The sequence below is a fragment of the Apus apus genome, chromosome 1 (genome assembly GCF_020740795.1).
Source record: "Apus apus isolate bApuApu2 chromosome 1, bApuApu2.pri.cur, whole genome shotgun sequence".
In the NCBI taxonomy this organism is placed as follows: domain Eukaryota; kingdom Metazoa; phylum Chordata; class Aves; order Apodiformes; family Apodidae; genus Apus; species Apus apus.
The window spans coordinates 153637168-153657932 of NC_067282.1; the positions used below are offsets into that span (position 1 = coordinate 153637168).

The 20765-nt window shown below is 42.8% G+C and overlaps 1 protein-coding gene across 2 annotated transcripts; it reads left to right on the forward strand.

Moving 5' to 3' along the window:
- Positions 1-73: 73 nt before the first annotated feature.
- XPNPEP3 (X-prolyl aminopeptidase 3) lies at positions 74-17195 on the forward strand. Of its 2 annotated transcripts, none has more exons than XM_051635504.1 (10): positions 74-348; positions 1943-2059; positions 4440-4847; positions 6651-6853; positions 7720-7782; positions 9158-9271; positions 11696-11781; positions 12410-12593; positions 14078-14198; positions 15000-17195. In XM_051635504.1, exons 1-10 carry the CDS (start codon positions 288-290, stop codon positions 15164-15166), a joined length of 1524 nt encoding a protein of 507 aa, XP_051491464.1. In that variant the 5' UTR covers positions 74-287; the 3' UTR covers positions 15167-17195. The 2 variants fall into 2 exon arrangements, with proteins under 2 accessions (XP_051491464.1, XP_051491474.1); XM_051635514.1 differs by having other exon boundaries at positions 4440-4763.
- Positions 17196-20765: the final 3570 nt, after the last annotated feature.

Genomic DNA, 20765 nt, shown 5'->3' on the forward strand with positions numbered 1-20765 from the left:
CCGCCGCCCCGGGAACGTTCTAGAACGGAGGCGCCCACCGGGCGGGCGGGTCCCGCCGGGCGCGGTGCTGCTCCCCCCGTCCCGCTGCCGGGGCCCCGTCGTGCCCGGCTTCCCTCTCGCGCTCCCCCGCGGGCTGGCAGGCGGCCCCTGCGGGCGCCTAAGCCGCAGCGGCGCCGCTCATTGGCGGCGGGCGAGGGCGGGCGGCGTCATCGCGCGGCGCCGCGGCGGGGAAGGCCCCGCCATGCCGGGGGGTTGGGCCCCGCCCCGCCGTGCCGTGCGCCCGGGAGATGTCGCGCCTTCCGGCCCGGAGGCTCGTGGCGGCGGTGAGGGGCGGGCGCGGCTGCTCAGGTCAGAGGCTCCTTCTTCCCCCACGCGCCTTCTTCGCTCGCCCCAGCGGTGCAGCCCCGAGGGCGGGGGCAGCCGGGGGCGGGCGGCTGCAGCGGGCCCGGAGGCGCCGGCCGGGGATGCACCGCTGAGGTGGCCGACGGCCCGGGATCGCCGCTCAGAGCCCTCCCTTCCCTTCCCCGGCACCTGAGGGGCGGGCTGCCGGGCTGCCCTGGCCTCGGCTTCGCTGTGGGTGCGGGGAAGCGGCTCTGCCCGGCAGCGGGGTCGTGGTCCCCGTCACGGGGGCTCCCCTGAGTCCGAGGGAGGATCGGCTGATTTGAAAAATAAAGCAACGATGTGGAAACCACCTCGCTGTCTTCAAAACACCGCTTTATTTAGCGTCTGTCGCGTTCTTTTGTCTCGTTGCAAGATACCGTGCTGTCTTCTGTGTAGGTAGAGAGAAACAATGAAAACACTCCGTGTCTAAACTGCACGAAAAGCCGTGGTTATATTTCCCTGCCTGGATCCCCAGGCTGTTACTCCAGTCAGTCCTCACACTGCCACTGCTGTGTTAGGGCTATCGGTTGCCGTGCAAAAGTAATCTTCAATTAGCAGCTAATCATACTGGCTGCCACAGAGGTAGTCCATCTGTTCTCCTATAGATCGCCGAGCCTCGGCTCCCTGGAAGGCAGGCAGCTCTTCAGCCTGTGTTGTTCTTAACGCTAGTGAAGAGTTGATTATAATTTGTTCCAACAGGTCCCTGCCGTGCTATGGCAGCATGAGCTGATTTTTGTACTAGGCACGTGGCAAGGGACATAAAAGAGAACCAGTTTCCAAAACATCAGCACAAGCAGCTCTTCAGCTGCAAAAAGTTGCGATTGGTAATTCTAAAGTTGGTAAAGTTTCAGCAATGATAATTTAAGCTTTTGTCTTACTGTGCATACCCCCCTGCTCCCAAATGCACGCTTCTTTGCTTTGGCTCTGTGGATTTGGAAGTAGGATACATAGCTGTATGAGGAACTGTTTTCAATTTGGCTATTGCTACTGTCAAGCAAGTTAAATAAATAAACAGGGAATCTTGAGTATATTTCATGGAGAAAAAAAATTGCATTGCTGGATAAACCTGTGTTATGCAATAGTTTCTTTGTGGCATTATTAAAAAAAAAAAAAAAAAAGAACTGGAAAGGCCTTGAAAACTGTGTGATTGTTCAGTATGGATGGGCTTTTTTTGAAGCTGTAGTCAAGAAAAGATGATACACAGGTGTGCTTCAAGTCCTACAGTGTTTGAGGGAAGTAAAGGAGGGGAGAGCATCAAGTGTAGATACAGGGCGTGTGCAAACCGATGTAGCTTTCTGTGTTTTCTTGCTGGATTGTCAGGTTTAGCATACGTTCATTTCTTTCAATCTGTTCTACGACTCTTTCACCATTAGTTGAGTTGTGTGCACATTGTTTTAACAACTATTGTAGCACACAGCATATGGAGAAGGTAAGGAGGGATATTTAGTGTTGTATGAAGTGACTTAATGCTCCTAGGAGTCAGATGACTGAACTATAATTCTGCAGTTTGCTAACTGAAAAGGTCTTTTACCTTGACCTGGTGCATTTTTTTTTCCTCTAGTTTGCCAGTCATGTGCCCTCCGAAGATTTTCCATCCAGCCTGCCCAGCAGAAGAAGATTCCAAACCGGTATTTGGGCCAGCCCAGCCCCTTCACACACCCACACCTTCTCAAACCAGGTTAGGTTCAGGCCCTGCATGAGCCAATTGTTGGTATTCTTTCTTGCCTCTATTTTTCTGAGGTGTCTAGGACAGAGTGTTGATTTGCTGCATCATAAAGGTATCCATGATTTGAGCTGTTTATGATTAACCTCATTAGTAATTATATTTAGTACTTAATTTCCTTGTCTGAGATGATACTGATTCCAAAAATAGGCTTCATGAGTTAGCTTTTTACCTTTTTCTCGTGGAGTGCTTGATGTCACTGATTTCAGCACTGCAGACCTTTCATGGCAGTGGCATCTTGGGATCTCATTGTCCTGCAAATACAATTTATATTAAGGGAGAGTCCTTTGTGGAAGTAAAACTGCCAGATTATTTTATATCTAACGTCCTGTGAATCACAAAATAAAGGTGTCATGCAGAAAAGGAGACTGGGGAGAGACTTGCTGAGAGTTGGACACCACTTGTCTAAAGAACATGCTCCCTTTAGAAAAGTGTTCAAGCTGTGAGGAAAAGAAAGAAAAAAAGACACTTGTGGCTATAAAGTTAGAAGGTACTGATGAAAGAGAAGTTGAGGTGCTGCAGTTATATGAGACTAGTGAAAATGAGCATGTAGGTATGAGATAACAGTGGTTAAATCTAAAAAAAAAATTGAAAGTAAAATACATTCAGGAGTGTGTCCAGAAAAACATTCTGGTTCTATGTTCTTTTTCCATAGACAGGTATACAGGGAGAACAGATAAATATATAGCCATATACTTGTATAGTTAATTGTAGAATAATTCAGGTCAGAAGGGATTTCAGGAAGTTACTAAAATCTGGGCTGACATCAATATTAGATCAGGTTGCTCAGGGCAGTGATTAACAGCTCACACTAAGTGAGGCCAGCACTTTAAAAGTACTCACAGCTGAAACACTGGAGGTGAGTTTTCCTTGTCCATAGTAATTTTTCATGTATTAAAGGAGTGGTGTTTTACTTAAAATAGTATTACATAGTTTCACTGCACTTACTGTTTTAAAAAGCAAATACCTTTAAGACAAAGAGGATTTACAGGTCTCACAGTTAGAAGATAAATGAGGTTCCCATGTTCCACCCTTTTGCAGCTTCTAAACTTCATTTCTAGATCTACAGAGTAAAACAAGTTTTGTGACTTTGTTTTGGTTGGTTTGTTTGTTTGTTTTTGTTAAAAAAAAACATAGACTTTTACACCACGTAGTCTTTGGGGATGTATGTTGTTGAAAAGTTCTAAAGTTTACTGCAAATATAACGTGATTTTCTTAAATTCTACTTTGTCAAGGAAAAACATTTTGGATAGAACTTCCCCTTCCCACCCCACCCATGCAAGAATCCACTTATCGTACAAGTCCAGTTTCAGTTTTTATTCTTGACTTGTCACTGCAAAATACATTAAAGAGGAAGGACAGATTATGAAAGTAGAAAGTTAACAGCACAAAAATGCGATCTATGTTAAAATAGCTTATTAGCCAAAGTACTGATTAAGACTTATGTATTAATTTAAATCACAGTTAAGGAGTTTCACACTTTAAAAAATACATACTTAAGCTGTTGTGGGTTGTTCATACAACTTCATTCTGGTTTTGGTGAGTATCTTGATCGCTGTGCTTCATATCCTTCATGATGAGAGCAATTTAAAATGCACTTTCATCTACGAGATCATTTGTTTAGTTAGAGTCCTTAGGAATATAGTATTTAACTTTGGAAAAATCCCAATCGTTAATTATTGAGAAAAGCTACATATACCCTGGAGAAGATTCCTTCTCTTAATCAGAATCTGCCACCAGCCAGTTCGTGGTTTCTTTCTGCTGGGAATCTTGTGACTGGTTAGACTCTGCACCCTCTATGTTACAGCCTGATCTCCCAGTATCTCTAACATTCAATCCACCCCTTATGGTTTAGAACTAGTTACTTTTATGAGTTGACTTAGTGTGTATTTGAGTAGACATTCTATCTTTATCTGAAGAAATTAATGCTCAACCTCAGGAGGTAATCTTCTGTTCAATGTCCATATGCCATAAAACCCATCAGTTGTCAGCAAAGTCTGGTTTGTTTTGCCCCTTCCCCAAACTTCCATTTTGGATCTTTGTATAGATCTACCAGATTCTGTGATTTCTGCTTTTCCACAGAAATCCATATCAGAAAACCTGATTTGTTAAAATAAATTTCTGTCTTTGCATGGTGGAGGAGCAGATTGAGTGAGGATGTGCTGTAGGGAGGGAAGCTGAAGTGATGCTTGAGAGAGCAACAGAAAGGCTAACGAGGGATCGCAACAGTCATGCATATGAAAGGCATCAGGGAGTACACAGGAATCAGACATGAGACTTATAAAATATCACAAGTGCCTCAAATTTCTCAATATGATTTGTTTTGTTTTCTTAGGAGAGGTAACCCCAGGATTGTCACAGGTAGAATATGCTCTTCGCCGACACAAACTGATGGCATTGATCCAGAAGGAAGCCCATGGCTGGAATGGGTTGGACCACACAGTGATTCTGCTATCCAACCCCACGTACTACATGACCAATGACATCCCCTACGTTTTCCACCAGGACACTAACTTCCTGTACCTCTGTGGGTTCCAGGAGCCTGACAGCATCCTGGTGCTGCAGAGCATTCCTGGCAAAGCTCTGCCCTCCCACAAATCCATCCTTTTCGTGCCCCGGAGAGATCCAAGCCGAGAGCTGTGGGATGGGCCCAGATCAGGTACGGATGGGGCAATTGCTCTCACAGGAGTGGATGAAGCTTACACCATCGAGGAGTTCAGGCATTTGGTGACCAAGCTGAAAGGTAACAATATAAGGAGGGGATGAGATGTACTTTGCAGGGTCTGGAAGGTGGTCTGTGACACCAATTCAACACTGTCATACACTTGAGGAGGTGCAGGGAGTATGACGGTATGGCAAAGACAGTTGAAAGTTCTTATTAGCTTCTTGAGGGTCACCCATGGAAACGTAGTTTTGAAAAGAATAGTTTTTCCTCCCCTCTGAATTTCTTTTGTATCCATGTGAATGCCAGTGTGTTCATCCGTGAAATGTAAGGGACAGGATAAACAAGAGAGCATTGCAAACTGTGCTGCTGTTTTAGTCATATCTTTTTACTGACAGCACCAGAACCACATGAAGCTTAAGGAACTTGAAGGTATTTTATTTGTAATAAACTTGGGAAATGATCCACACAGGGAGGTTGTTAGTCTACTCACCTTCTCTAGCTATGTGTTGACTTACTCTTGAAATACAAAACTTAGATGTGTTTTTCAGCATCTAACATCACCATGTAGCCTCAATATTTATAATCCAGGGTGTACTTAAATGCATTCTAAAATGAAGCTGAAGGTTTATGACAATATAAAAAGGGCTAGTGCTTGGGGGATTACACAAATAAATTGAATGAATGCTGGAGTCTCAAATACCAGCTGGGATTCTTGTTATTTTATTTCAAAAAAGTATACTTTGAAAATGGAAGAGTCACAGAAAGGGCAAATAAGGATAATAAAAAGTACAGAGTGTGTGTGAGGGACATGCTGGGCAAACCTGCTCAGTTTGAAAAAGAAAAAAATGGAGGGAAAGGTATAAGAGATGTGTATGGTATGGAAAGCAGAGAGAGGACGAGTAGGAATGACTAGTTGCTGGTTTTTGTAATGTACAAACAAAAGGAACACCAAATAAAATTATGAGATGGCAGGTTTTGACACCTTTTAAGTTTTAAGTTACAGATCATGGAAGATTTGGAATATCGGAAGTAAAAATGGCTTCTCAGTTTCTAGTTCTGTGGGGGGGAAATCCATGAAAAGCAGTTAATCACCATTATGAAGACGCAGCCCTGAGATGAAGAAACCAGAAGTGGGGAAGATGTGCTACATGAAATACTCTTTCATAAATGCCTGGTTTCTTAGAGATGTTTTGTAAGCACCTGTCACCAAAGGCTTCTGTCACCAAAGGAGGGCCTAGATGGACCTCAGCTGTGACTCATCATGGCTTTTCTACTCATTCCCATTTAAAACACTCCTATGGGGAGAGTGCAGATGCTCTCTTGTTCTAAATAGAGTTCCACATGGGTAAATATGTTTGTCCCCAGTAAGCTCATCTTCTCTGAATGGTTGAAATAAGCAGTTTTCCCAAAAAGATATTCTTAAATGTAATTGATAATAACCCTGATTTCATGCGAAGGGTAGAAGGTGAATTAGCCTTATGGCATCAGGGAGGACAGGCAAAATGAGAGAACAATTCAGAACATGCACCCCTGCAGTGCAGTGTCTACTTGGCTTACACAAGTGCAACTTTGATACACAAACTCTGTGGATCTGTGCGAGATACATCTATTCAGTGATGACCATAAAATCCAGTATTTGCATGGAAATAGGGATTTGTCAAATCTACATGCTATGCGTAGGTGATCTTCCAGATTTTGGAAGAGATTGCTAGTAATCTGGGACAGTGGAAGTGTCTATGCAGTCTGTAAGTGCAGATTCAGAGGACATTAATTTCTCAAATATAGCAACAGGTCTAGTTTAGTGGGAGTGAGTTTGTTCAGTATGGGGAGGACATTTCTACCTTTCTTTCCATCTGTGTCAGCTTTTGTTTTGTGTTCCAGGTGAGTCAAACATTGTTTGGTATGACTTGACAAAACCAGTGCATACAGACCTGCACTCTGACTACATGGAGCCCCTGGCTGAGATAAAAGCTCGGAACAAAAACCACATCCAGGGCATCAGACATCTAGTGCAAAACCTTCGGCTGGTCAAATCTCCTGCAGAGATTGAAAGGATGAAGATAGCTGGACGGGTGACAGCAGAGGTATGGGGGCACGTGCTCTTGAGATTATCTGGTGCCTTCCTTTCAAGAAGAAAGGGGAGAGGGTTGTTGATGGGGTGACATGGGTTGGAGGGATAGCTTTGGTCTAGTCTGTTATGGAACTGCTATATCTCAACCATTGGCTGGACTCAGCTCCCTCCACAAGACAAGGAGAAATAGGAAGACTACTTGGTCTGCCAGGTTCTCTCTATTAGTGTAACTCCAATGAAGAAAAGCCAGCAGCAGTTAGAATTGTTTAAAAGCAATATCTGTTCAGGAACAAGGGGTAGGCTCTTTACTCTCTTCCCAACTTCTCTCCTTCCCAAACCCATTTTCTTTCCCATTTATTCTGTTGTTTTTGAGGAAATGGGATTTTTGGGAACATGTGGCCTGTGTATTTCTCCAAATTCCCCCTTACCCCTCAAAAATCTTTTGAACTCATTGGCCAATTTTAAACAAATCTGACAGATAGCCTCAAATGCAATTTTTGTGAATATTATTAAAATAGCCAAGTAGAAAACAGGCACAGCTTGACCTTCACTGAAGGAGAAGCTGCGGAGTGCACTCCTATTAGATGTCAGCAAATCCATAGGTGAGACAACTTGTAAAATACCAAGCCATGTGATCAGCTTCAATCATCTAATCCATTTTCAAACAACAGAGTCAATCAGCCCCTAAATACAGTTTCATAGGAAACAGCTTAATTAGTTCTAGTTTTGACCCCACTCTGCATTTTTGGCTGCCTCTGGTTCTTGTGTTCTGGGCAAGCTGATTTTAGGCCTTCCTCAAAAGACACCACATAAAACAAAAAAGTAACTTATCTCAAGTTCAGGCTTCTTTGCTAACTGAATGGCCCTTGTTTTTCACAGGCCTTCATAGAGACAATGTTTGCCAGCAAATCCCCAGTGGATGAAGCCTTTCTGTATGCAAAGGTGAGTACTTAATGGCTGGAGATGAGATAGAAGGGCTGGATGTTGCTTATCCCTCCAGGAAACTAGAACTGTCGGATCTCTCTAATATGCCTGCCACTGTAGCACATTTCTCCTTCATGCAACCCCTAAGGTTCCTAGGGTGTGCAGGGAAGTCAGCGCGAGGAAGTCTTCAGCTGTAGTTCCTGTACCGTTACCGAAGGAACGTAGTAGTTGTCTAAGTTTATCTGCTATTGATGCATTTTTCTACCGTATTTAAATACAAAACCTGCTAAACAATCAGAGATACAGTTTCTGTCTTATTTTATAATGCAGTTCTATTGTACAGGATTTAAATAGTTAAAACATCTGTTTGTAAATGCTGCTCCTCTTGATTCTAGCCTCTTACTACGTCAGATTGCCGCAGCTATCGGGAAGCAGTGTAGACACCTCTCAGTTACAAAATGCAGACTAATTGGCCAGCACATTTTTAAGGAATTCTGTAAAGAATTCCAGTCATATGCCTGTTTGAGAAACAGCAGCCAGATTTGACCCTCTGTTGTGACATAGATGGGCCTGTGCTGACGTGGCATGGAGCAGTAGTACTGACTTGTGAAGAAAATTATTTTAATTACAGTGTATCTTACAGATAATTTTTTTTACTCCAGATCACAATCGTAAAACATACTTTACTACATGTAGGCATCTTGGAATGCTCTGTGCCACGTGGCCTTGGTAATTACAGAAAAGACATTCATATGTTGCAAATATAAAGTGTCTTTATAGATGTAAGTTTATTAATTTCCATGCTTTCGTCAGCTTCATCACTCCAGAAGGGTAAAGATCTTGAGGCTTACAGTACCTTTTTATGTGTTGTTTTTTTTTTCCCCTCAGACATCAAGGTAGTGAATGCTTTTCAAACCTTAATACAACAGAATCATGAAATTAGATACTGCTGTACATATGCTGGCACTTTCTAATTTTAAAAGACAACAGCAAAACACGACTGTTGTCATGCTGACATTTAGGATCTTTGAAAATTTGCAAAGTTGTCTGGGAACTAAGAGCATTACTTTATATAAGAGCAAATTCTCACCTGGATTTATGACCACATAATGAATTTTGATACAGTACTGAACAGCTTGTGCCAGAAAGAGCTTCCGTGGTGCCAGATGCAGGTTTAAAACACTCTTGAAAACTGGATAGTTCTGTATTTTTACCTCCAGTTCTTGGAAAACCTTCCAGGCTGCCTTCATTCAGTGAATGTGCTTCAGTAGTGAATACTGCATGTGTTCTACAAATTAAGAAAACAGCTGTAGAACCTGAATTATAATAGTCTCAGGGCAGTTAATTACCTGAGTTGACATTAAGTTTCCCCCTCTCTGAATTGGTATTCCAGTTTGAATTCGAGTGCCGGGCTCGTGGTGCTGACATCTTGGCCTACCCCCCTGTAGTTGCTGGTGGCAACAGATCAAACACTTTGCACTATGTGAAGAACAATCAGCTCATCAAGGTAAACCATTTGCTGCCCAGTAATTTAGAGTGCAGTACTGTGACACACTGTCCCTGTAGTGTTCCCGACTTGCTCTTTGTTTTGACTGAACAGATCAAAAAACTTAAACATATATTTTCAGTTGAGCAGGGGATAGGAATCCTGTCCTGGTTAGCTTTCCTGTCAGTAAGATATTAACTTTACACCATCTAGTCTCTTTCCTCTTTATGCTTTCTGCAGTATTTTCTGAAGTAAAAGGATTTGCAAACAAGCTTGCAAACAACTTCATTTAGCAAGCATGTCTGCTCCCACGCCATGTGCAGCAGTGTGCAGTGCTGGGTGGATTGCTAACCTGACAAAAGAGGGGGACCACTACAGCAGGCAGAGTGAAAGCACTACAGGAGTCTTCTACTGTCACTTGCAGTGCATGGCCTTGCTTTGCAACATGAGGCATAATAGTGCATTCCTGCCCTGATGAGGCTCAAAAGCATTTTGGACTCTGTAGGTCAGCAAAGTGAGGAAAGGGAACAAGGAGGGAAAGAATCAGGAGTAAAAATTGAGAGGTGGGTAAGGTGGCTGTAGGTAAATTAATGTGTCTTGTCTTATTTTGAAGATTCACATTATTAAATTGAAGCCTCTCCAGCTTTCCTGACAATTCACCTTTAGACTCAGATAAGTATTTTTAGGAACAGTATTCCCCCACTGCTCTATTGATTATTCACTTTTCAGAGGAGCGTATTTTCCCTCTGTCTTAATGCAGGATGAAACTTTCCCACTAGCTTTGTCTTTTCTTGAAGCTGCATGCTAGCGGACCTTGAAATGATCTGCAGAGACAGACATACAAAAGATATGACAGGCTGCTTTTGGCAGACGGAAGCCTCCTTTGTTGTACTGTCATCCAAGGTCAGGAGTGCTCATGTAACTTCAGTTGCTTCTGTTAAAGTTGTTCAGTTAAATGGCTATCAATTGTTTTGTTTGTGGGTTGTTGTTTTTTTCAAAACCGTTAAGTAGGAGGTTAAACCCATAAGCTTGACTCTTTCTTTTCCTTTGTGAGCTACTTCCGACAGATCTTGTTGCTAAACAGGCTAACAAAGTATCCAATTTAGAAGGTATCCCTGCTTATGGCCTCATGTGGATTTCCTTCAGTCCACTTAGTGGACCCAGCTTTAAAGAAAGAGGACAAGGTGCATGACATAAGGCACTTACTGGACAATCAAACCACAGGCTGAATTCCCTTAGCCAAGAAATTGTTACTCAGCTTGTTAAATTGCTTGGAAGAGAGTAGCTACTGTAATTTAATTTTTTACTTAAAGAATTGAACCAGCTATTCTGAAAAATGTAAAAATGCAATTTAAATGGATAATGGTCTGTCTATTCAGTGGCATCGTGACATCTGCTCACTGCTAGTTTATCTACTGTGTAAGTGTTTGTGGCACTTAACTGTACACAATGATAGCAGCTAGCACTGGAAGTGCTAGCAGTGAAAATCTGCTTCTTATTTTTTCCTGTAACATGTTAGAATTATTCCTTGTCGTTCCATATCATGGCTGCTGGCACAGTCACAGATCTGTGGAGTGAATCTCTATAAAAGGCCTTGGATTACACGTAGTGTAAATCCATAGAGAATTGAATCCAAACTTTTTACAGATCTTGATGCTTTATTTGTTGTTAGCCCCTTTAAGGAAGTAAAGCAAGGCAGTGATTTTGTTCCTGGCCCTTTTGTCTTTTCTGTGAGGCTTTTTGGAAGATACACAGTCAGCGATTTAACTGATATGGAACAGTTTTGTTGAAGTGAATTTGAGGTTCACATCTCCAAAAGTTTTTTCTTCATCACCAGATAGAATCAGAAGTATATCTTAGAGCAGTCAAGGAAGTCCCAGATGAGAACAGGGAAGATGGTACAAGCTATTCCATAGTGCATTTACTGTAGTGAAACACTGTCAGAGACATGATTTTGCTGGGTCCTTCTACATCATGACAAGGCTAAATCTTTAGCTGTTAATGGTCTTGTGGGTAGCTCAGAAACCTGTTTTTGTTGCAAACCCCTTCTGTCTCAGTCACTAGCAGAGAACTTCTAGTGAAAGGAGTCACTGGTGTAATTTGCTGGAGTAAGTGATCCAGATATGAATGGGACTGATGTCTGAGAGGGCAGAATAGTTCAAGGAAAATGATGTCTCTTTTACTCCAAAATGTTTGAAAATCAGTGTGTTAAGCATTCAGACTGTAGCTAAGCATAACAGTCAGAGACTACCTTGCAGAGAAACGATTCAACTGGATTTATAAACAGTAGCACTTGGGGTGTTGTTCTGCAAAAGGAATTCACATCTCTGCAGCTGCTTTGCAAAAACAGAAGCATAATCTCCTTTCCTGCTCTCAGACAAAAAAAAATCAATTCAGTTAATAGCCGGACTGATCCACAGGGCTTTGTTTTCTGTTATTCTCCAGGATGGTGAACTGGTCTTGCTAGATGGTGGATGTGAGTCTTCCTGCTATGTAAGTGACATCACACGTACCTGGCCTGTCAATGGAAGGTATGCTGTGACAAAGCTGTTTTGAAGAACTTTGAGAAGCTCTTAAATAATTTATGGATTGAGTGTATGTGTTTATTATCCATATGAGTAGTTTTAACGTGTCCCATTCTGTGGTTCTTCAGAGTAATCAAATTATATAAACTAATCTTTCAGCATGAGAAGCTGTATTCCCCACTGCCTCATTAATTACTGCATGAATATGTGTGATTACTGCTGTTCTCAGTTATTACAGCATGCATAAAGAGCAGAGAGGACTTCTGTGCATTCAGCTGTGGCTGACTCTATTTGTGTGTAAGAAAGCAGGAGTTTAGTTGACCTGTACATGTCTCTGTCAGTTGTGAATTTGCTGGTGTGATGTCCCTGTGGTTGTGTGTTTGATTTCTGTATGTTTTGGCTCAAATACATTTTTTTTTTCTGCAGAAGCTTTACCTTGCTTTGTTCTGAGGTTAGGTTGTCAGCTGAGAAACCCTGCCTCGGTGTATTAAACGGTGTGTTGCAGTGATGCTGGTTGCTTTCCTTTCTTACTTCCCCTGCTTCAACATAGACTGGAATCTGTCCCCAAAATAGGTTCTGGGTAGAGGTTTGATTGTGAGAAATCACCTTTGTTCCTTTTCTCAATGGTTTTCAGGTTCACCAAACCCCAAGCAGAACTATACCAGGCTGTCCTGGATATCCAGAAGTCCTGCCTGAGCCTCTGCTCCCCAGGCATGAGTCTAGAAAACATCTACAGCCTCATGCTGAGCCTTATTGGACAGAAACTGAAAGAGCTGGGGATCCTAAAGAGCAGCATCACTGAAAGCCACTTCTTCAAGGTACTGGAAGTTTTTTTTTACTCCAGCTTTCCTCTACCAGGCATTACTGTTTTCCTCTTGGGTTATGTTTGTGGCTTCGATTTGACTCAGGACTGTGCTTTTGAGATGTATGTTCTAGTTTTCCTTATGTATTGTGCTTTAATTCATGTTGTGGGCTGGTCACAGCACAAGACTGGATTTCTCTCAGACAAGGCTAAACTTGGAGATACGTTTCAAACATTTATCACAGAGTATGAATATTTGGTCCTTGGCACTTGCTGTTTCACTCTGCAGACCCATTCCCATTGGTCTTCACAGTTGTTAGTGTAGATGCAGCTTTAGACTACAGACAGTCTGAAGGGACCTATAGAGACACTGGCACTAACATAAAATTCTGGGTCCAAAGCTGGCTGCAGGCCATTAGTCATAGTTTTGTGATCTGTTTAACATAAGATAAATCCACAGTGCCACCAAAAGGTGCAGCCCATTCTTCTTAGTCAGTCCACCTGCTGCCTTTTCTGCACCATTTTGTGTCAGTATTGGGATTCACAGAGCTACCTGGTGAACAAGGTTGGGCAACTGGTCTGCCAGGGAGCTGAGACTGCAGATAAAATAGAATTGGTTCACAGTTAGAGAAGTTTATCTGGTACCACTCCATGCAAACCTGCTTGATTGCTGATGCCAATACAAGAAAGATGGCGGAACCAGGTGACAGAATTGCCCCTTTGGCAGCAAGACAGATTTCTGCCAGGTTTAATTGTCCTGCACAGGACAATTCCTGTGCGTCAGCACAGGAACAGCACGCGTTCTCTTCTGTGAGCTGGGGCGATCATGCCGGTTTCTCTCAGCAGGCGGCAGCACAGCCAGACGAGACCAGCCTCTGCAGCTCACTCCCTAATGAATGTGAGGAACATGGGGGCAGAGGAGGAGTTAAGCTCTTTTGATTCCGGCTGTCAAGGAGCTCCTCTCCGGAGGGAGGGGGTTTAAGATGGTGTGGGGGGGAGGCGGTGTCTGTGCCTTGTAGAGGTGGATTAAAATCCTGCTGTAGCTGCTGAGTGAAATCAGCACAGCATTTGCTTTGTCGTGCAGGAGACTTCTTTGCCACATCACGTAGCAGCTGTATCAGCTGCTGCCGGTTGCCAGGGTCTGCTGGTGAGAGCAATGTAGGGCTTGGGTGTTTAAGGGGTGGAAAGGGTTGAGGCATCAAAGCTCAGTTAGCCAAAAACTGAAGTCTTGCCTGATGTGCTGAAGTGGCGATAGGCTGTCCTTTTCAGTGAGGGGAAAGGCAGTCTGCAACATGCTCATAATTGGTACCTAGTACAGGTGGGTTCTGAGGGCCATCCAGCTCTGGTAAATGGAAGGCAGCCCCTAGTGACCTAGTCATGCCAATAAGATTGCTAGTTAAGCACATAACTATTCTGTCTTTTCTCTACATCTTTTGTATTAAAATGAGACAACGCATTGTGTTTAACTGCCTCTGTGACACTTGTTTTGTCTTCTGCTAGGCTGTTCGAAAGTACTGTCCACATCATGTGGGCCATTACTTGGGCATGGATGTTCATGATACCCCAGATATATCTCGATCACTCCCGCTCCAGCCAGGCATGGTGATAACCATTGAACCAGGTAAAAAGATATGCAGTCAGTGGTGGACAAAAACATGCAACACTGAGGTTAACAGTATTGCTTTCAGTAGTTAGTTGGTCCCTCAGACCAAAGCATATTGGTCCTTTCTGGTGAAATTGAAAATTATTACAGTATTAGAAAACCTTATTTCCCTCGCAAACACAGCCAAAGTGACAAATTGCATGAGTAAACTCACAGAAACTGTCTGTGCAACAGGAAGCAGAGTAGAGGAGATCTCAGGTTGTTAGTGTTTGACCCACAGCAGTGCAGGTCAATTGCAGAGAAAAGAAGCAACGTCAATCCACTTGTACTGTGTTCTGTTTTACTGTGACTAAACTACTACCAGCCACTTAAGTCTCAAGCATTGCATTTTGCAGTTACAGGCATTCACAACTTAGCTTTGCAAATTAGACATTTCCTGATGAATCTTCCTTTCTACTTGTCACTGGATTTGGAATTGTCAGCTGGAAACTGATATTTAATGCTTGGCTCTTCGCTCTCTCGATTCAGAACATTTTAAAAATTATCACTGTGAACATAGCATTGAAAGCAAGAAGTGCAGAAAAGCCAGCTGTATTTGTGGAAGTTTTTATCAATATGCTAATGTCTGTAGGCACTGAGGGACACTTTCTTTTCTTAGCCCACCAACTGCCATGAATGAAAGAGTAGCTTTCCTTATTAAAAAATTTTCAGGATCAAACTCATGTTGCTGGAAAATCCAACTGTGCTCTCATGGTGCAGTAAGGGAAAGGTGTTGTTTTGGAGTGTGTTGTATGTTTTAATTCCCTTTCCTTCTTTCAGGCATTTATATCCCTGAGGATGATGTTAGTGCCCCGGAGAGGTTTCGTGGCATTGGTGTGCGCATTGAGGATGATGTTGTGATAACAGAGGATGCACCTCTCATCTTGTCTGCTGACTGTCCCAAGGAGATCTACCACATTGAGCAGATCTGTGGCCGCAGGTCATGATGCCTCTTCTCTGCCTCTTGCATCCTCCTCAGGAGATGCAGCCCTCCAGGGATGCAGATCCTTGTAGCTGGCTGTAGTTGTCAAGTGACAGAGCGTGTGAACAGTTGGTCTGGGAAGTGGAATGCAAAAGGCTTGGGTGCTGAGGGATGAAAAAGCAAAGCAATCTTTTCTGTGTGCTTTTTCCTTCTGATTTGATTAGTGCTGATGGTGAGCTGTTGTAGGACATGGGGGTGGATTCATCCCTCTGCTGTGTGGATCCATCCATTCTGGTGCCCTTGGAAGGATGAGTTTCATCAGTGCCACCAGTAGGACTTCTGCCTGCTCCCTCTCTACATGCATAGGTGCAACTGCTGAGGCCAGGGCCCTGTGTTTTCCCCATTAGCAGTAGTCGCAGAACAGTCAAATTTTTGAAATTAAGCTTTGATAAATACTGTTTTGGGGGAATAAAGTGTGTCAGACAGCTTTGATTTTTACAGAGCCGTGGAAGGGGAGTGGCTTTGGTAGTCAGGAAAATGGGTTCAATGGGAAGGTAGTTTTATTTGAAGCCTGTGGAGAACACTTTCAGTATTTTAAGGACAGGATATGTTTGGACTTTGTTCAGGCATATGCAATATTGGCTAACAGCAGTGAAAAACGTCTTGTCTTTCAGCTTATTGGAGTGTTTGGTAATTTTAGAAAGGACAGATAGGGCACAGGAGGTTGGACATACCCATTCTTTCCATCTTCCATTTTTTGTCCCAAATGTCCACTCCAATCTCCTGGTCTGAACCAACCTCTACCCTGACCCTGGGAAACAGAGCGGTGTTGGCTGTGCTGTACTCCACTGGTGAGCTGCTGGTTGTCACCTAGATGTGAGGTGTCCAATTCCAGGACAGTCACAGCACCTTTCTGGTTTATACTGTAAGTGCCAGCAACTTCAGCACTGCATTTTTGAAGAATCTGCCCTATGACAAGTCTCAAGTCTTTATGTGGCTTTTATTTGGAATTTAAAGAAATTCTCCTTTTCAAAACACTGAGGACAAGATCACAGCTGCCTTTTGGGTTTTGCCAAGTGCAGCCAGTAACTAATGCTCTGGGATGATATTTTTGAAGCAGTTGCAAACCTGATGAGGACTAGGATGAATGAGGAGTGAAGAAAAGAGTTGTCTTCCCTCAACATCAGCCTACCACCCAGGCCATTGTATGCAGTAGTAAATACATCTAGTAGAGGTAAACACAGCATCTGTGTATTTACTGAAAATATTTTGACAATCAGCTATTCAACATGTCTGAAAAATGCCTCTCATCTATGCATCTCCTGTTATTTATGCTTGCTGCTGCATCATATCATCTTACTTCCTTTTTATGGTAGCTTTCAGTATTTTTCATCTGTTATTCTCAATTTTCTTTCTTTTTCTCTTCTCTTCCTGTATTTTCTATTTTTGACCCACTATAATAACACTACTTCCTTATCCGTTTTTCTTTCTAATCAACATCTCTGCCTCTTCCCTGTTTGCCCTAATTCCCCACAGTGAATGTAGTCAGAAGCATGGGGGGAAGGTTGTCAGGGTTCTTGAGTTCAACCTCTGGCTCTGTTGCTGTGTAACCTCAAGTGAAATCTACTTTTTTTTTCCTCTCCCTTTCCCTCTCCCTCTCCCATTTCATTTCACTCAGTGATGGCCAAATGGACAGTGTGTCTTTCATCTGTCACTGCTTCTCCTGGGAGCTGGGTGCATGCATATGATAAGTACAGTGCAAGTTGTTAGACGGAAGGCTTGTTAAGTGTGAACACACAACTAATTAATCCTTTAGATGTTGTTCTGGCCTGTAACACATTTGTTATTCCATTTACACTTGTTAGAGCCATATCAACTGGGACAAATTTCAGATTTTGGAACTATGTAAACAGCTTAAAATAACATTAACCTGAGAGCTACATGTGTGTGCTGATCTGCACATCTGCCCGTGTATCTAACAGTGTTAATAATTGTACCTACTGTAAATAAGCCTTCAAAATATATATTAAAAAGTTATTTTCAAAATAAAACAACTTGTAGAACATGATTTATTGGCCATGGAGTTGCATGGCTGTGGAATAGATATAAGCGCCTCCAGAAAGAGCATTATTTTTCAGGGAGATTTATAAATAATCTGCAACCTATCTTGGACTTGAAATAGCATGGTCAGATGTAGGCATGCCCTAATTCCTATTCCTTTTAGGAAAATCCTGCAACTTGCAAACACCAACAGATCTTGGGAGTGTTGCAGATGAGTGTTTCTGTCAGCGAAGCGTTGTTTGTGTCTCTGCTGAGCAGGGAGTAATGGATCTGAAAGGGCTGCTTTTCTTCACCATGCCAAGTGTGTCTTCCACAGTGTCCACCCATTTCATCACCATAAACTGCTGCTAATGTCTTGAATCTGTTGTTCCATGTAAAGAAAAGTGCATTTTGCAGAGTGTATTAAATTTGAGTCTTCTCAACCTAGATTTTTGAAGGCTTTTTCTCGCTTCTTGCAGAGGTGGATAATCAGAGTATCATCTGGCACCTACACACATGCTGCAGTGTCCCTTGAATACAACCAAATCCATGAACATTTTACATGACCTTCATAAAGAAACTAAAGAATCCCTTCTCCAGCTGCACATACCTCTCCCAATCAGCCTGTTCCATACTGCCAGATTTACAGTCTGTCTCCACCACAGAAGAGATTCTTTTCTCCAGCTGTTTAGGTGCAGGAGCTGCTTGATGAGGGCATTGATGGGATCACTGGAAGCAAAAGAAATCTGAGGTATATGCAAGTTCCCTTGGGGACAGATTTTATTGCACCTGTGGCACAGGTCTTAGGGATATCAGAGTACAAGAAAAAATGAGAGCCAGCCATCCCTATGGAGAAGTTGCTTTGCTTTCAGAGGAATCTCAGGAGGCTTTTCTTGGCTTTCCCATTTCACCACCTACAAGAGACCTGCTTTGCCTTGCAGAGAGCTACTTAGTAGTAAAGTCCTATTGTTAAAGTACAGTCTGAGCAGAGGTGCTAATTTGCAGATACGCTTCTGTTATCAAAGTGGATAAAAAATTGGCATTTAACACAATTTGGCATTCTGTCGCTGTTAGCTGTGAAAAAGCACAATATGTCTGTCCTAAAATTGCATTTTGCAAAGGAGCCTGATGGTGTAGGGAGAAGCAAACTGAGGGAGCACATAGAAGAGAATGGAGATGGAGGGTTTTGGGAATGCGCCGCAGTGCAATAGAGAAGATTCAGGAGAAGGGTGTGAATTGGAGCTGTCGGGATATGTGCAGGTGGATGTGAGAGCAAGGAGAGAACAACAGAGTATAAAATGGCTATTCATATTGTCAGAATGGTGCAATAGCTCCAGGAAACTGGTTATGCTAACCAGAAGACCCTGATTGATTTGTCCTCAGAAGGAGAGAACAAAGGAGTCAGAGTGTATTGATGAACTTGGTCTTAACAGTTAGTTTAATTATTTCTTTTAAAAATCAATAGAATTACCATATGAGAAAGTTTTCTGCAGTTTCATGTTATTGATCAAGTGTCATATATTAAATAATGTGAAGGAGAAAAAGTATGTTTCTAGGCAAAATCTTCATTATGATGGAGGGAGCAAGGCTGAGGTTACATGCTCTTATGCTACCCAAATTACTGCTATGGAAACTTAGTAATTACTCCCAGGAGAATTGCCATAAAGCAAAAAGAGTTAGGGTTAAACTTAGAGAAAAATCTATATGAGATAAATGACAAAAATCCTTTAATTATTATGAGATGCTTAATACTGTGTGTAATTGGATAACAAAACTCTGCACTGCGATAAATCAACATTTTTTTATTTCTTTTAAACTGAGTTGTCCAGAAGCCTATATAGGCATCTCTTCATTAGTATGGAGATCTAAACTGCATTTAAGTTTATAATTTTCTAAGGTCATTACAGCATCTCTGATACATGTGCTCCCAACATGCATGCTCAGCCTCCACTTGATTAAAACTCATTGTTTGGACACACTCATAATACTGGCTCTAGGGGTGGATCTGACTTAGAAAATTGTGTTTCAGAGGTGTAACAATAAGCTACATTTTAAAGCAGAATTTATGATCCAAATGCATAATTAGGCACAGTGGACTCAATGGTGTTTGATTTCTCCCTTCATCTCCTTTCACCTGCTTGGAGTTTGTCTTGCTGTCTTAACTATCTGCCAGCTCCAGCAGCAAGTGGAGCAATGAGCTCCTGTGTTCTGGGACATGTCCCAGTCCACCTGGTTGTTTCTCTGAAGGACCACCTGGTATTTGGCTAGCCAAACCCAGACTCTTCAGAAGATGAACAGAAAGGAACAAGGAAGAATTTCATCCATGCATGTTACCTTCTCTCTCTGACTCATACCACAAATGCCTTTTTAACTACCACAACAGAGTTACCCATTAAGAATGGCAAAGAAAATAATAATTCCTGTCTGGGCAAGCCTGATGTCCAGATCTTTGAGCAAAGAAAAAAGTTAACAAGAAAGCTGCTTGTAGACACAGGAGTGAGAATGGCTTCTCTAGGGTTTGAAATGTTCCTTCCTCTCTGATGAAAAAAGTAGCAATGCAGGAACAATGTGTAGCCTTGTTTTGGGAGCTTCTTGGGAATGCTGGTCTCAGACATGCTGTGGTGGGCAAGAACTGACAGTGGTTGATGCTCTGTGGACATGTTAGCTGGCATTGTAGTCATTTGGAGAAAGTGCAGCTGTTAATGGCACCGAAGGGGTGGGGGCTTAAGCTTTCTCAGGACCTCTTACCAGGCTACAAAACCAGGCAGCCGATACTGCCCACAAACACCCTTTTGGCAGATCTATCATTTCTGTTTAGTGGCCTCTGTGAAGTTTGTTACTTGCGTTGGCATTTCTGTGCTGTTGTCCTAACATGCCATCCAGATCCTGTTTTGATCTAGTCACCGCTTCAAGTTGTTAACATCCTTGCTTGGATAGGCAGGGTGTGATACGGCCTCGGGGATTAGGAGAGTTCCTGTCATGGGACTGAAACGGCTGTGGAGCCGGCTCTGACTGACTCCTCACACACCGTGCACCTGCTCCTTCAGCCCAGTTGCACAAGTCTTCTTGTGCTCAGAGGGGGAGAGAGACTCAGCCCTACTGACATGACAGCTCAGGAATCTCCAGTCTTCGCATCCCCACGCAGCTGCCCCTGTCACTGAGGCCTTAAATCTCCAACTTTCCTTCTAACTAGTCCCCCTCTGGACTTGTAGAGGTACCAGTCTGCACCAAAAGAGTCGTAGCCTCTGGGCTGCTCCTTGCACTGACCTGTTACTTGTCAGGTTCCACAAGGTACCGCTGAGGCTCCTGTGATGCATTGCAGATATCTGGTGTGGGTATTGCTTTCTAATTTATGCTTTACCCTGTTCTTTTTTTCCAGGAGATGAGCTTTTAACATTTACATGGGTGTTACTGTGGTGACTGTAACCAGGCAAAAACATACAGTTCATGTTGAGATAGTTCTACCTTTGTGGACTTGGATGTGATTAAGAGATTTTTTTTAAAGGCACGCTGTATTTTTTTGCCCTTTCCTGCAATGAACTTTCAGTTTGACAGTATAAAGTGGGAATCTATGATTCATCTCA

What these genes read in the sequence shown, in the direction of transcription:
- XPNPEP3 (XM_051635504.1), top strand. Translation starts at nt 288, where the DNA reads ATGTCGCGCCTTCCGGCCCGGAGGCTCGTGGCGGCGGTGAGGGGCGGG. An exon ending in CTGGACGGGTGACAGCAGAG is followed by an intron (nt 6,854 to 7,719) that starts GTATGGGGGCAC and finishes TGTTTTTCACAG; the next exon opens with GCCTTCATAGAGACAATGTT. An exon ending in ACCTGGCCTGTCAATGGAAG is followed by an intron (nt 11,782 to 12,409) that starts GTATGCTGTGAC and finishes AATGGTTTTCAG; the next exon opens with GTTCACCAAACCCCAAGCAG.